The following is a 15,506-nucleotide window of genomic DNA, read 5'->3' as shown; positions in this document are numbered from 1 at the left end:
TATGTACTGAAGCTGCTCTCCAGTGTATCCGTGAAAAGATGGACATAATTGATCTAGAAGATGAATCAATTGATGCTGAGATTCTCAATTCTATGTCTGTTACAAATGAACACTTTAAGACTGCTTTGGGATCTAGTAACCCATCTGCCCTCCGTGAAACTGTAAGTCTTTACTTTGGTAATTGCAATCATTTTCAGTTAGTTTTTTTCCTTCTAAATATGATTATCTACATGAATTTTTAAAATAAATTGTTGCTGCAAGAATTGAAAATGAGAAATTTGACATTGGTGTTCTTTTTAAATTAAACTTACAACTCAAGAAATTCTATAGCCTCATGTGCCTGGTTGGTAACTTGTGTTTACTATCATATGTTGATGAATGGCCTAAAAACCGCTTCTATTTCTACCTTGAGATATGATGATAGTTTGTTGGGTTTTGATCAGGTTGTTGAAGTACCAAATGTCAGCTGGGATGATATTGGTGGGCTGGAAAATGTCAAGAGGGAACTGCAAGAGGTAGTTTGCTGGATATGTTTGAGGTTTTATGTCCACCAAGTGTGATTTTTTCTTTCTGATGGTGATATTCTAGGACTTCTAGAACATGTATATTTCTTCTATTTTGTTCTTTGCTGTAGTTAAGTAGACCAAATAATACTTTTGTTTGACAGATTTGAATAGTGGATGTTTTAACTCAGAAGACTAGGCATTTGAAGGTGAAAAGTGGTGAGATTAGGGAAATGAAAGGCGCAAGAAGAATGGAACAGTATAGCAAGTTGAACAGATTTTGATTCTCATAATTGAATGTAGCCTCAGCTTGATTTTTGACTCACGATGTTCTACCTTGATGTGTTTGTGTATTTTATGGATACTATTGTAAGAAGAATATTTATGTAATTTGTGAATATTTGTGTATTTTATGGATACTATTGGAAGAAGAATATTTGTGTAATTTGTGAATATTTGTGTATTTTCTTTGATACTGTCGGTTTTTCACTGTTTCGGAAATCAAATTTGTGTCGTTAAACAATACTGATATTACATCGATTTTTCACCGCTGTAAAACCGGTGTCATTAACTAATATTACATCGGTTGTATACCGCTGCCAAAACTGGTGTTATTAACATATAATATTACATCGGTTTTACACCCGATGTCGTTAAGTGATACTATACCGGTTTTAACCCGATGTCTAAAATGACAGACCTTTTACATCGCCTTTATAGACATCAGTCGAAAATGTAATAGACACCGGTGGAAAACCGATGTCTATGAGGATTTTTGTTGTAATGGTAGGGTATGCTTTTCACAAGCTGATACTAATGATGGCAAACATTTCTTAGGAATGAAAAAAGTTGGCAAACTTGTTCTCATGCCATGCCAACTTCTGAGTAATCAAGATTATCTTGGAACACAAGGACAAAGCATACATTTCTCATATATTTGTTCTCTTTCTATTTCATTCTTCCCTTTCCATGCATCATGGAATTGATGTAAAATACCGAAAAATGACGAATAAAGAGAAGAGAATTTTCCAAAATTTTTGGAAATTTTTCGAGAATTTTTCGGAGCTCGTATGGACGAGTTTACGGGGATAAAAATGGGGCCCAGGAAAGCCTGTTTAGGCTACCCCATTTTAACGAGAAAATGTTTATATTTATAATTTTTTTTCTTTTATTTCTTCGTTTTTCTTTCTCCCCAGCCGAACCACCCTCGTGCCTGACCCTCACCGAGCCTCTCACGCGCGATCTCCCTCTTCCTCGCGCCGAGTCGTCGCCTTCTCTGCCCTAACCGCACACGGGCGGTTCCTTCTCCTCTTCATCTTCGTTGCGTGCCCATATCGACGCCGTACCCTAGCCTGAAGCCGACGGCCACAGTCCGATCTATCTCCGGCGGCCACTGCCTTGCATCCCTCTGCCTTAGCACCGGCCGCGATTTCCTCTGCCCGACGAATCCCCTCTCTTCTTCCTCGTTGGCGTTTGAGCAAGAGTCGACCGACTCCCTCTCCTCCCGAAGCTTGTGACACGCCGTTGTGCCCTAGATTTGCAGCACGCCACCGCCTCATGAAGCAATGTCGGCTGCCCCCATCACTGTGCCCTAATGCAGTGTCTGATTCTCCTCTTCTCTGGAATATTTTTCTTCTCGACTCGGTGCCCTGGCACTATCGCCGACAGCCTGAGTCCCTAGCCCTCTGCCGGTACTCATAAGGTAATTGCTGTCACTTATTTTGTGGATGTTCAGTATGTTCTTAGTACTGATCTAAGGTATTTTAGGTTGGAGGACAGCAATGTCAGGTTGTTTCGGCCACATTATCCAGCAGTGATTCTTTCAATCGAGGGCTGATAACTTCAAAAATTTGGGAAGTTGTGGAGGTAACTTCGAGTACGAACTAGATCTTATTCTAGTTGTGGAATAATTTAGGGTTAATGGAACTAATACTGTCACGCCCCGGAGGAGTTCCTGTCCGAAGAAATTTCGGCAGCATCTCCCCTGTACGGCGGACAATCTGAAACTTTCTACATATCCACATACCTCAGCCACATTCGGCTGGAATAATAACAGTAATAAAACACATCACACAAGCATTCCACGTAGTTTAATAAGAAATAAACAAATCAGTATACCATGACTCGAAAGCAATCCTATTCAACTACACTCGTAAAGCTCAAATCCGACAAACTCACCTCTTCTGCCATCCAGGCAGACATGTAGTAAAACACATCGAATAAAAATTCATCGACAAGTACAATCCCTACAATATCCAGGTATCAAACAAAACCAAGTGTAACCATGGTCAAATAAGAAGCAAAACAAAACCAAAAGATCCATAAGTCTTCGGGGTCTTCAGGGGACCAGCAACTAGAACTCTCTCCTGACAGCATCATCCTGAAATATAACAACAATGGAGGCGGGGTGAGTCCAACACTCAGCAGGTACAACTGACATAAAACCTAGGTCCTGAACATGGTAAAGAATGGTATATCACTACCCCTATAAGCATGTATCAACAGGTAAGGAATACATGAGATGCAAAACAAACAATCAATCAATCATGTAACAATTATCGGGTAGTGATTAACCGGAATAAATAAGAACATAATTAATACAACTTGTTATATTCACTACTATGTATATCAAATGACATAAGTCAAAAGTACCCGCCTCCAAATAAGAAATGTCCAATCCGACGTCGAGATACCGTCTCGCGTCAAAGTCCTGTGTTATCAAACAGATAATGTATTTAGCTATATAGCTAAATAAAAAACTCCAAACTTATTAAATAACCTTATCCTTCCTTAGAAATGGAATTGATCCCATGTAACAAAACAAGCAATGGATTAAATTCAATACCAATCCATTTCTATACATAAACCTAATTCATCATGTATCAAAATTTACACGATACCTCAATTCACAGCCTCTCATGATGCTGGAACAAGGGGAGCTGCTCACTGGAGTGCTGCCAGAACCAAACGAAGTCCCCACGAAACCGAATCCCCCTGCTGAAATCCTTCCCATTGATGAGATCATGTTGAGTTAAATAAATGGAATCACAAATCAAACCACAACTCTCCAGACCACCTAATCTTTTACTTTACTGTTAACAATCGGACCAAGCAGGAAGAACTAAGACTTGACCCTCCTTGCTCCTGGCCGGAAACCACCCGAGCAGAGACATGCCGGTGAAAGACCTAGGGCACAGTGAGTGATCGGCACTGCAGAGATGCGACACCAGGCACTGTCAACACTGCTCCCTTCAGCCTCTAGTGGTGGCGTCGTCCGGTGCGGCTCGGGAAGGAAAAGGAGAGACCGACCGGCAGAGGGGAGAAGGGATTGGGCGGCGGTAGTGGAGTCGGAGCCGGCTAGGGCACAGAGGGACGGCTTCGGGCAGAAGACAAAGAATTGGTCGGCTCTGTGAATTGCGGTCGGCGGTGTCTCGTCGGACCAGAGGAAGGGAGAGGGAGGTAGCGACGCTAGGGCTGATGAGCGACTCGGCCAACGGTGGCTCATGCTCGCCGGCACTTGGGCAGAGATAGAGGAGAAGGAAGAAGGAAGAAGATGTGGCTGCCGGAGGATCGCTCGGCTCCGCGTCGGAGTGGCGGCAGAGAAGAAGAAGAAGTTGAGAAGAGAAAGGGAAACCGCTCGGGATCAAGGAAGAAGGTTAGGGCTCGCGGGGGAATAAATAAAAAAAAAGAAAAGAAAGAAAAGAAAAAGGAAAAGAAATTAAAACTTTTCCTCATTAAAACAAGGTAGGCTAAATAGGCTTTTCCGTGCCCCATTTTGATCCCCGTTAACTCGTCCGTACGAGCTCCGAAAAATTCCCGAAAAATTTCTAAAAATTTCGAAAAATTCCCTTATTAACATTCGCCTATTTTTTGATATTTTACATTCTCCCCCACTAATAAAAATTTGATCCCCAAATTTCATTATCTACCATCAGCAAGTACCCACAACAGATATAAAGTATAAATGCTGAACGGTAAACAAATCACATACCTCAAGTGAAAAGATGGGGATATCGAGCTCGGATAGTATCCTCGAGCTCCCACGTAGCCTCCTCATCCGAATGATGCTGTCATCCGACTTTAACCAACCGGATAGTCTTGTTCCGCAACTGACGCTCTTTCCGGTCCAGAATCCGTACCGGAGCCTCCTCATATGTAATGTCAGGCTGAACTGAAACTGGAATATCTGCCAGCACATGCGTCGGATCGGGTACATATCTCCTCAGCATGGATACATGAAATACATCGTGCACGCCTGACAGGGACGGTGGTAGTGCCAGTCGGTAAGCTACCACTCCGATCCTCTCCAAGATCTCGAAAGGGCCAATATACCGCGGAGCTAGCTTACCTCTGAGGCCAAATCTCTTCACCCCTTTCGTGGGTGAAACTCGCAGAAATACATGATCGCCAACAGAGAACTTTAGTGATCTGCGTCTCCGATCAGCATAACTTTTCTGGCGATCCTGCGCCTCTGACATCCTCCGTCTGATAGTACGGACCAACTCTGCATCCTGTTGAACTCTATGAGGTCCTAACAACTGGGCCTCTTCAACCTCATCCCAGAGGACGGGTGTCCGACAAGGTCTACCATACAACGCCTCAAACGGTGCCATTTGGATAGCCGAATGGAAGCTGTTGTTGTAGGCAACCTCTACTAACGGCAGATGGTCCTCCCAACTGCCTCCGAAATCCATAACACATGACCTCAGCAAATCCTCTAAAGTCTGAATGGTCCGCTCTGACTGTCCATCTGTCTGTGGATGCAAAGCTGTACTGAAACAGAGCTGTGTGCCCAAAGCCTGCTGCAGACTCTGCCAGAAACGAGACGTGAACCGTGGATCTCTATCCGAAATGATACTCAACGGAACACCATGTAGTCTGATAATCTCTCGGAAATACAGATCTGCCAATCGATCCAGGGAATCAGTCCTCCGAATCGCTCAAAAGTGGCCGGATTTGGTTAATCGATCAACGATTACCCAAATCGCGTCATGACCTCGTCGTGTCCTCGGCAACCCCACCACAAAGTCCATGGTAATGTGATCCCACTTCCACTCAGGAATAGGAATCCGCTGAAGTAATCCTGCAGGTCTCTGGTGCTCAGCCTTCACCTGCTGACAAACAAGACATCTAGCTACGAAATCCGCGATGTCTTTCTTCATGTCGTTCCACCAATAGGAACGCCTCAAGTCTCGATACATACGGGTCCCGCCTGGATGGATCGCAAATAGAGAACGATGTACCTCCTGAAGTAGCTCCTGAAAGACCGGGTGAGACTGAGGTACGCATAATCTACCTCGGAAGTATATAACACCCTCCTCGTCTCGTGTAAACTCGGTCTGTTGCCCGGAAGCTATCTGACTGCTAATGAAATGCAAATGCTGATCACCAGCCTGGGCCTCTCGGATCCTAGTCCTGATCAACGACTGAGCAACCATGGTAACCAGAATACCCTGCTCTGTCGGTCCCTTCTCCTCAAGATCTAACTCAGAGAAACCCTGAATCAAATCCGTAACTGAAGTCCGGTGGCAAGCCAAAGTACCTCTGGACTTCCTGCTGAGTGCATCGACAACCACATTAGCTTTTCCCGGGTGGTAGCTAATGGTACAATCGTAGTCCTTCAGGAACTCCATCCATCTCCTCTGTCGGAGATTAAGCTCCTTCTGAGTGAAAATATATTTGAGACTCTTATGATCAGTGAGAATCTCAAATATAATATCGTATAAATGATGCCGCCAAAGCTTCAGAGCAAAGATGATGGCAGCTAACTCCAGAACATGAACTGGGTAGTTCTTCTCATGCTCCTTCAACTGTCGAGAAGCATAGGAGACTACCCTGCCGTGCTGCATCAGAACAGCGCCCAAACCCTGAAGAGACGCGTCGGTGTAGAGTACAAATCCGTCCTCTCCAGAAGGTAAAACCAAAACTGGAGCCGACACTAATCTCCGCTTCAGCTCCTGAAAGCTAGTCTCACAATCCTCAGACCACGTGAACTTCACGCCTTTCCTGGTAAGGCGGGTCAGGGGCATAGCAATACGCGAGAAACCCTCGACAAAATGTTGGTAATATCTGGCCAATCCCAGAAAACTGCGGATCTCCTGAACTGACTTCGGCTGCTCCCAACTGGTGACAGCCTCGATCTTCTGAGGATTAACTGAAATACCTCTGCTAGAAACCACGTGTCCCAAAAAATTGACTGAACATAACCAGAATGCACATTTGCTGAACTTCGCGTCGGTGATCGTCTAAGTCTCAAAGCGTCGAAGATCTTGTGCATGCTCCTCCCTAACGAGAATAAACCAATATGTCATCAATAAACGATAACAAACTGATCCAAATACTCCGGAAAGATGCGGTTCATCAAGTCCATAAACACCGCTGGAGTGGTAAGCCCAAATGGCATTACCAAAACTCATAATGTCCGTATCTCATGCGGAAAGCAGTCTTCGGATATCGGTCTCGACCCTCAGCGATGATATCCGGATCGCAGATCAATCTTAGAATACACTGATGTACCTCTGAGCTGATCAAACAAATCCTCAATCCGTGGTAAAGGATATTTATTTCTGACGGTCACTGCATTCAGCTGTCTGTAGTCAATACATAACCTCATAGTGCCGTCCTTTTTCTTGACAAATAATACCGGTGAACCCCATGGAGAAACACTAGGGCGAATGAATCCCCTGTCTAAAAGCTCTTGGAGTTGAACCTTCAGCTCGTTCAACTCTTTTGGTGCCATACGATACGGAGCTTTCGATGTCGGCGCGGTTCCCGGAATCAACTCAATAGCGAACTCCACTGGCCTTCTGGGAGGCAAACCAGGTAGCTCCTCTGGAAATACATCTGGGTACTCCCGGACTACAGGAACGTCGGAGAGCTGCGAACTACTGCTGTCCTCAGTACTAATTAGAGATAATAAGAAACCATGACAGCCGTGAGACAGCAGCTTCTGCGCCTGAATCGCCGAGATAATCAAGATGCCGTCGTCTCTGATGCTAATGTAACTCCACGAGGGTTGGTTCAGAGGCCGGAAAGTGACCACCCTCGTCTGGCAATCAACGGTAGCATGATATATTGACAGCCAATCCATACCAAGAATGATATCAAACTCGACCATCTCCAATACTAGAAGATCTACCGTAAGTATCATGTTGCCAAAATCTAACGGGCAACCTCTGATCTCCTGGGTGACATCTAAAGTATCACCGGACGGTAGGGAGACAGTCAATCGCTGCAGTCTAACAGTAGGTAATCTACCAATCTCCCGCATAAAGGTACGGGATATAAAAGAATGCGAGCTACCAGTATCAATCAATATATCAGCGGAAAATGCATAAATGAAAATCATACCGCGGAAAACGGATCCGTCGGCTCGCTGCGCATCCTCTCTGGTAATCGCATGAACACGTCCAGTCTCTGGCGGAGGAGGAGGTGGTAACGCTGCCAGCGGCTATTGCGGCTGGGCAGAAGCCTGCCACTGAGACGGTGCTGGATAATGTGCCAGAGGAGACTGAGAGGACGGTGAATGATACTGTGCCGATGAATGGGACTGAGTCTGGTACTGGCCTAGAGGCTGAGGCTGCATCTGATACTGCCCCTGCGTCGGATGATAAGTTCCTGGAACGGAACTCTAGGGTGCTATGGAAGCACTGGAGTACTCCTGTCCAAGCATGCCAAATGCCTCTGCTGCAGGTGAAACTGTCCCCTGCTGACGATGTGAAGACTGGGCTTTCTGCCCTCCTCGATATGCCCCTGACTAACTAGACCGTCCCCTCTGACCTGACCCTCCGGAACCTGTGTGTTGAGCCTTCAGCTAACAATCTCAGCTCTGGTGCCCAGGCAGTTTGCAATAAAAATAAACTGGCTGTCCCAGAGAGCAAGCTGGGGTAAGGTGATCTCTGGATCCACATCAGAAACAATGAGTATCGCTGGAAGGTGGTTGCCGGTTCTGCTGAGAAAACCGGGAACGTCTTGAAGAAGACCGTCCTGACTTCTGAGGCCTACGAGATACCCCAGAAGTACTCTGACCTGACCGACTGCGACTACTCTGCTGCTGTCCTGCCGCCGGTGTCTGCTGGATCTGTCCGGATGCCTGACCCGTATGCTTCCTCTTCCTATCCGGAAATGCTCTCTGCTGAGCTAACTCTTTCATCAAAGCTCTATCCAATGCATCTGAGTAAGATACAATCCCTAAATCGACAAGCCTTACTTGCAGATAACCATCCAGTCCCTGTATAAACTGCATCATGCGAGATTTGTCCTCCGCAACTAACTCTGGACAAAACTTAGCCAACCAGTTGAATTCAGTATTATACTCTGTCACCGTGCGATTGTTTTGACGCAGACTCATGAAATCCTGCCGGAGAGCCATCTGATATGATAGTGGAAAGAAACGGCTCTCAAAAGCCTCTCTGAACCTGGTCCAAGTGACGTTCCACTAGCCGATGATAGAACGCTGAGTAATCCACCAGGCGTTAGCCTCATCCCGTAAATGGAAAGCAGCCAGCTCTGCTTTCTCCCACTCGGAGTAAGCCATATAGAAGAAAGTCTGCTCCATAGTCTCTATCCATGATAGGGCCATACTCGGATCGAGGTCTCCTCGGAAGAGAGTGAATCGAGTCTTCATCGACTCTGCCAATACTGGAATCCTAGCTCGTGCTGCGACAATATTAGTGAGCTGTGTCGGGACCGCTGTAGGAACTGGCGGAACTACTGGAACTGGTGCTACAAGTGGTACCGCGGAATAAACCGGAGAAGGTACTCCCAGTGCTGCTGAATAAACTGGTGCATAAGCCGTCGGTGGTACTGTCGGGTGAACATAGGTGGCCGCAGCTGGAGGTACGGTAGGAAACGGTACTGGATGTGGAGCAGCTGCTGCTACTGTAGGCACTGGAAGCACAGGTGCCACTGGTGTCGGGTACACTATAGGTCCAGGTGGCGGTGGTACTGAATACACTGTAGGCTGCGCTGGAGCGGATGTCGGGTACGCCAATGGTACCCTTGATGGTACCGGAACTACAGTAGGGATAGGTACACTCGGCATAACCGAGGTAGGTACCTCTATAGGAGCCATCGGGGTCTGAGATCCCGACGCGCCCACAATATGCTAAGTCTGTCCCAACAGACTCATCAACAGTAGGCATCTCTGGCATATCTAGAGATCCCGTAGTCCTCGTACATGGTCGTCCAGCACCACGTCTCGCCGCAATACGCATAGATCTCCTCATAACTGTTAAGTTATATTACAGATATTACTACCAGTATAACAAACATAAAATAACATCATACCTATTTACCGTCTGGAGATGTTCCGTCGCTGTCCAGTCCCCAAATTGACCTCAAAATTTCGAACGAGGAAATCGTCGGAAATCCATATAAATCTGAAATGGAAATTCGAAACATAACCATAACGAAAATCCGAAAATGCCCAGTTTGACTCACAAACTTGGCTCTGATACCACTAAATTGTCACGCCCCGGAGGAGTCCCTGTCCGAAGAAATTTCGGCAGCATCTCCCCTGTATGGCGGACAATCTGAAACTTTCTACATATCCACATACCTCAGCCACATTTGGCTGGAATAATAACAGTAATAAAACACATCACACAGGCATTCCACGCAGTTTAATAAGAAATAAACAAATCAGTATACCATGACTCGAAAGCAACCCTACTTAACTACACTCGTAAAGCTCAAATCCGACAAACTCACCTCTTCTGCCGTCCAGGCAGGCATGTAGTAAAACACATCGAATAAAAATTCATCGACAAGTACAATCCCTACAATATCCAGGTATCAAACAAAACCAAGTGTAACCATGGTCAAATAAGAAGCAAAACAAAACCAAAAGATCATGTTGAGTTAAATAAATGGAATCACAAATCAAACCACAACTCTCCAGACCACCTAATCTTTTACCTTACTGTTAACAATCGGACCAAGCAGGAAGAACTAAGACTTGACCCTCCTTGCTCCTGGACGGAAACCACCCGAGCAGAGACGTGCCGGTGAAAGACCTAGGGCACGGTGAGAGATCGGCACTGCAGAGATGCGGCACCAGGCACTGTCAATACTGCTCCCTTCAGCCTCTAGTGGTGGCGTCGTCTGGTGCGGCTCGGGAAGGAAAAGGAGAGACCGACCGGCAGAGGGGAGAAGGGATCGGGCGACGGTAGTGGAGTCGGAGCCGGCTAGGGCACAGAGGGACGACTTCGGGCAGAAGACAAAGAATTGGTCGGCTCTGTGAATTACTGTCGGCGGTGTCTCGTCGGACCAGAGGAAGGGAGAGGGAGGTAGCGGCGCTAGGGCTGATGAGCGACTCGGCCAACGGTGGCTCGTGCTCGCCGACACTTGGGCAGAGACAGAGGAGAAGGAAGAAGGAAGAAGATGTGGCTGCCGGAGGATCGCTCGGCTCCGCGTCGGAGTGGCGGCAGAGAAGAAGAAGAAGTTGAGAAGAGAAGGGGAAACCGCTCGGGATCAAGGAAGAAGGTTAGGGCTTGCGGGGATCACTGCTTCTGTCGGTTAGGGATCACTGTGCCTAACCTCACCTCTGCTTCTGCCGGTTTCCCGATTATTACCGATCATCTTCCCTTACCTCAAGTCGTGAGCATGAAGTCGTCTAGCAGTGATCTTGGATGTAGAAGATCTATTTGATTTCTAGTCATCTTCTTACTTGATTTTTTTCCTTGATTTGATTGATTCTAGTGGGTTGTGATGTTCGGTGGATTTAGAAATTTAGGTGTTGTGGGCTGTTCCTGGTTCCGACAGCAACTTCATCTAGCTACTCTCTTTGATTTTAGTAGCAAGAATGACTAAGAGGTTGAGGTAAGATGAGTAGATTTTGTTCTTGAATCAGGTTATTGTTGGTTTTGGATATTCTGTTCTTGATCCGAACAGTGTAGTTTGTTCCTAGCTATGAGTTGGATTCTGGGTTAGGTTTATGTGATTGTTGATTAGGGTTTTGCCCTAATTTAATGTAAGAGATTTTTATTTAGCTATTATAGGAGTGTAGCTAAATAAAATATTTATTTATTGGTGACTCAGGGGTTTGACGCAAGACGAGCATCTCGACGTCCGAGTTGGACCGTATTGATCTTTTCTATTGGAGGCGGGTACCTCTTGACTTATCTTTTATGATATTGTCAATTGGATATGCATAGTATTTTATAGCTACAAGCAATGATCATGTTTGCCTTTGGTATGTCACGGTTTGATACCCATAGCATGTTCTGTTTTGTCGCTTGTTATGTATCCATGTTTATACCTCATGATTATTGCCATGAGTACCTTAGTTCCTAGAGTAAGTGATATACCATGCTTTATTGAGTTTAGGACTAGATTTTGGATTTTTGTTATCTGGCATGTGTACCTATATTTTTATATCATATCTGATCTGTGTACCTAGACCCTTTTACTTTGATCCATGTATATTGTTGGTACATATTTTATGGAGGTGGATATGTTCAGGACCTAGGTTGTTATACCATAGAGGACCTGCATACCCTAGATCTGTGGATTTGACTTACTGGTACTAGGGTCCACATTTTTATATATATATGGATTTGGTTCAGGATATTGTCATGCTTAGTGTCATGCACCATTCGCATGATTGCATGCTGCGTGATAGGCTGCTCCAATATTGTAGAGCATATCACCAGTTTCATCACTGTTCGGTGCTCCGTTGGTTCGCTCATGGGTAGCGTGACGCAGCGTGGTAGCACGTCAGTTTGGATCTGTCGGTGCTCCGTTGGTCCGCTCATGGGTAGTGTGACGCAGCGTGGTAGCACGTCAGGGATCCCTCCCCGTCATGGTGTATCGGGAGATGAGAGCATTGTGCTCCCCCATTTATGATTTGGGGTAGGAGGACAGGTGTACTCCGACAGTATCCCGTCCACTCGGTCACTCATCAGGAGTAGTGACGTCAGAGTGCACGGTTGTCACAGCCCTACCCACTCTAACTCACCATTGTGTGTGAGATGGCTGACTGGCGTCAGGGGTGACCATGTCATTGGCATCATACGCATTGATACATTTATTGCTTGTGTTTGCTGCATGTATTTGCTGCATTTGGTTGGATGCATATGTTTGACATGCATACAGGATTTATGACACTCTCGGTTTGATGACCCTTTTGTTCTGGATAGGAGTTCCTGGTGAGTACAGGTTCCTCAGTACCCTTTCAGTTTTGCATTTTTCCTATATATGATTAGGAAGCTGTATTCCATGTTTATTGTTGTTAGATATATCTTAGTTGGCATGTCTATTGATATTCGTTGAGTTGTTGAACTCACCCCCGTGGACACTATCTTTTCCAGGTACCAGGTCGTTATGGAGTCGTACCAGGTCGTTATGGAGTCGCTTGGAGTATCTTGTCTGCTGGTCCCCACGTCACATCAGAAGACCTGTCTCCGCTTGTGTTTATTTTATTTTGCTATACGAAATTTGTGTACGTATTTGGCTTTGTGTTCCGATTTTGTGTCTGGAGTGTTGTGTTGTTGTGTGGTGTAAGCCTAGCCGGCTAGCAGTGTTTTGTTTTGTTTTGTATGGACTTATCTTTATGTTTTTCCGCTGTGTTGGTTTTGATTTCAACCGAGTGGGCTGATAAAAATATATATAACTGCGTGGTTGTTGTTATATTTGTCCAGTCGTGTAGGTTGAGATTATTAACTGCGTGGTTGTATATATATTCCAGCCGCATGTGGCTGATGTATATTGTGTCTGTAGAAATGCTTCAGATTGTCAGCCGTACAGGGGAGGTGCTGCCGAAATTTTCTTCGGATAGGGACTCCCCTGGGGCGTGACACAGATTGTCACCCGTACAGGGGAGGTGCTGCCGAAATTTCTTCGGATAGGGACTTCCCCGGGGCGTGACAATTTAGTGGTATCAGAGCCAAGTTACGATACTTGCTATGTGTTCTGGATTTTTGAGATTTATCTGATACCAATTTATTGGTATCAGAGCTCGGTTTACGAGTCTTATTTCTCGTGTTTTGGATTTCGTGTTTTAGTCTTCTCGATGTGACTTTTTCGGGTTTTGGGAGCTGGCAATGGCAGGACATCTCCAAGTTATAGGAGGTATGTTGGTATATTGTCATCCTACCTTTTTGTTAGTATATGCATTGTTGACTATGATAGTTATGACATATATTAGCACTTTGTATTTGGTATCTGTCTGATGTTGTAGCCCATAATACATGTGATGAGTTAGCTACTGATGCTGATTGACCCTATTACAGATCAAGGATTACAGTTTCTGGTGATTTTTCATATCATACACCAATAGTTTTAGCTTTTGTTACTACTAGTTGGTTAGCAGATTGAGGCACATACCAGCCTCTACTATTATTAGCTAGGTAGTGGATAGTATCTATATCTTCATGTTGACCTAGCCAGTAGTATACCATTTTATCTTAGTTAATTTTATCAGTAAATATTGATTTACTCTTGTTACATCGGTCAGAAGAAGTCTGATTTACACTTATTGATTTGGATAGTCGTGGATGGATTTACCATAGTTGCTTGAAGAGGATTAATGTAATCTTGATCAGTTAGTAGATGACTGATTTAGTTTTGTTGGTTCGATCAGTAGGGGACTATCATACTCTATTTTATAGAGATGCTGATCTTTGGGTTATTCGTGCTTAGTTGGATATCTTGAGCACATTGAATACATGGCTTGTACTGACGTGGGGAAAGACTGAATTAGTAGTATACTGTTGTCGGTTTGGTCAATCTATAGAGGATCGATGTATCTTGTTCCATGGGTACGTTAATTTTAGACTGTATGTACCTAGTTGGATAACATAGAAGGTAGCATAGAGAATATCAGGTTAATTGGATTAAATATGCTGATTCTGCATATTTATGTGGTGTGTACATATGATTATTATGTGTTGTAGGAGTGTTATGATGGACGGTCTAATTACATGTAGTGGGTGTATACTTTTTCAGATTATGATTGTTGTGGGTTTCTAGTAGATTATACCCGAGTGGTCTGATTAGTTTATTGAAGGTATTTTGTCGATTAAATCTATGCTGTGAAATGTGCACATGTGTTTGAGTGTTTTTTTGGAGGTATCTTATTGATTTAATCTGAGTTGTGATATGTGTAGATGTGTTCGGTGTAATATTCGAGGTATCTTGTTCATTATATTTGTTCTGTGTGTACACTCGTGTCGATTATGATTTGTTGGAAGTATTACGTTGATTATACTCTTGGCATAGGTGTATATATGTAATGTGAGTGTTGTTTGAGGTGTATTGTCGATTATTCCTATGTTGATATATGCACACGGGTTCAGTATGCATTGTTGGAGGTATCACGATGATTTATACCTATGTTGTGAGTATGTTTGGTGTGTACTAATTGGAGGATTATGTCGATCATACATATGTTGTGTGTGCATGTGTGCCAGGTGTATAGTTGGTAGCATCATGATGATTCTACCTATGTTGAATGTAGAATGTTGAGTGTCTACATTATGTTATTGGTTATATTACCCTGTCAACTAATTCTCCTATTAGTGGGTGACCGACCCACTAGGATGATGATAGAGTTGACTATGGATTTGATTTGCTTACTAGGTTGTTATACCCTAGGCTACCCACAGTGATCTGTGGTAGAGAGATCTCGTGTAGTCTCTAGCTGGATAGTTAGGTGCATTGGGCACTTATGTATTGGTTGTGGTGGAGCGTTGCTCCCACATATTGCGGATTGCTTGTAGCGGAGCATTGCTCCCATATTGATTGCAGATATATATTTCGGATTATTTGTGGTGGAGCGTTAGTCCCACATATTGAGGATTTCTTGTGGTAGAGCGTTGCTCCCACCTGTGTGGTATTTCTTATGATGGAGCGTTGCTCTCATACTGGAGGATCTATTACATGGTGATTTATATCGTTGGTGATCAGATTCCTGACTTGTTGTCGGGGATCTTATGGTTAGGAATGTCTGTGATACGGACATTATGTGTCTTGGTTTTACCATTAGGGCTTGCGGAGCCTTAG

General features: G+C 44.6%; 1 protein-coding gene across 1 annotated transcript; it reads left to right on the top strand.

Moving 5' to 3' along the window:
* LOC122028228 (cell division cycle protein 48 homolog) lies at nt 1-590 on the top strand. The gene is made up of 2 exons (XM_042587258.1): nt 1-161; nt 444-590. The coding sequence occupies exons 1-2, from the start codon at nt 39-41 to the stop codon at nt 558-560; spliced, it is 240 nt and encodes a 79-aa protein (XP_042443192.1). The 5' UTR covers nt 1-38; the 3' UTR covers nt 561-590.
* The last annotated feature ends 14,916 nt before the right edge of the window (nt 591-15,506 follow it).

This window comes from Zingiber officinale, chromosome 10A, assembly GCF_018446385.1.
Source record: "Zingiber officinale cultivar Zhangliang chromosome 10A, Zo_v1.1, whole genome shotgun sequence".
Lineage (NCBI taxonomy): Eukaryota > Viridiplantae > Streptophyta > Magnoliopsida > Zingiberales > Zingiberaceae > Zingiber > Zingiber officinale.
Note: the sequence above shows the minus strand (reverse complement) of the source record. Positions and strands in the feature narration are given on the sequence as shown.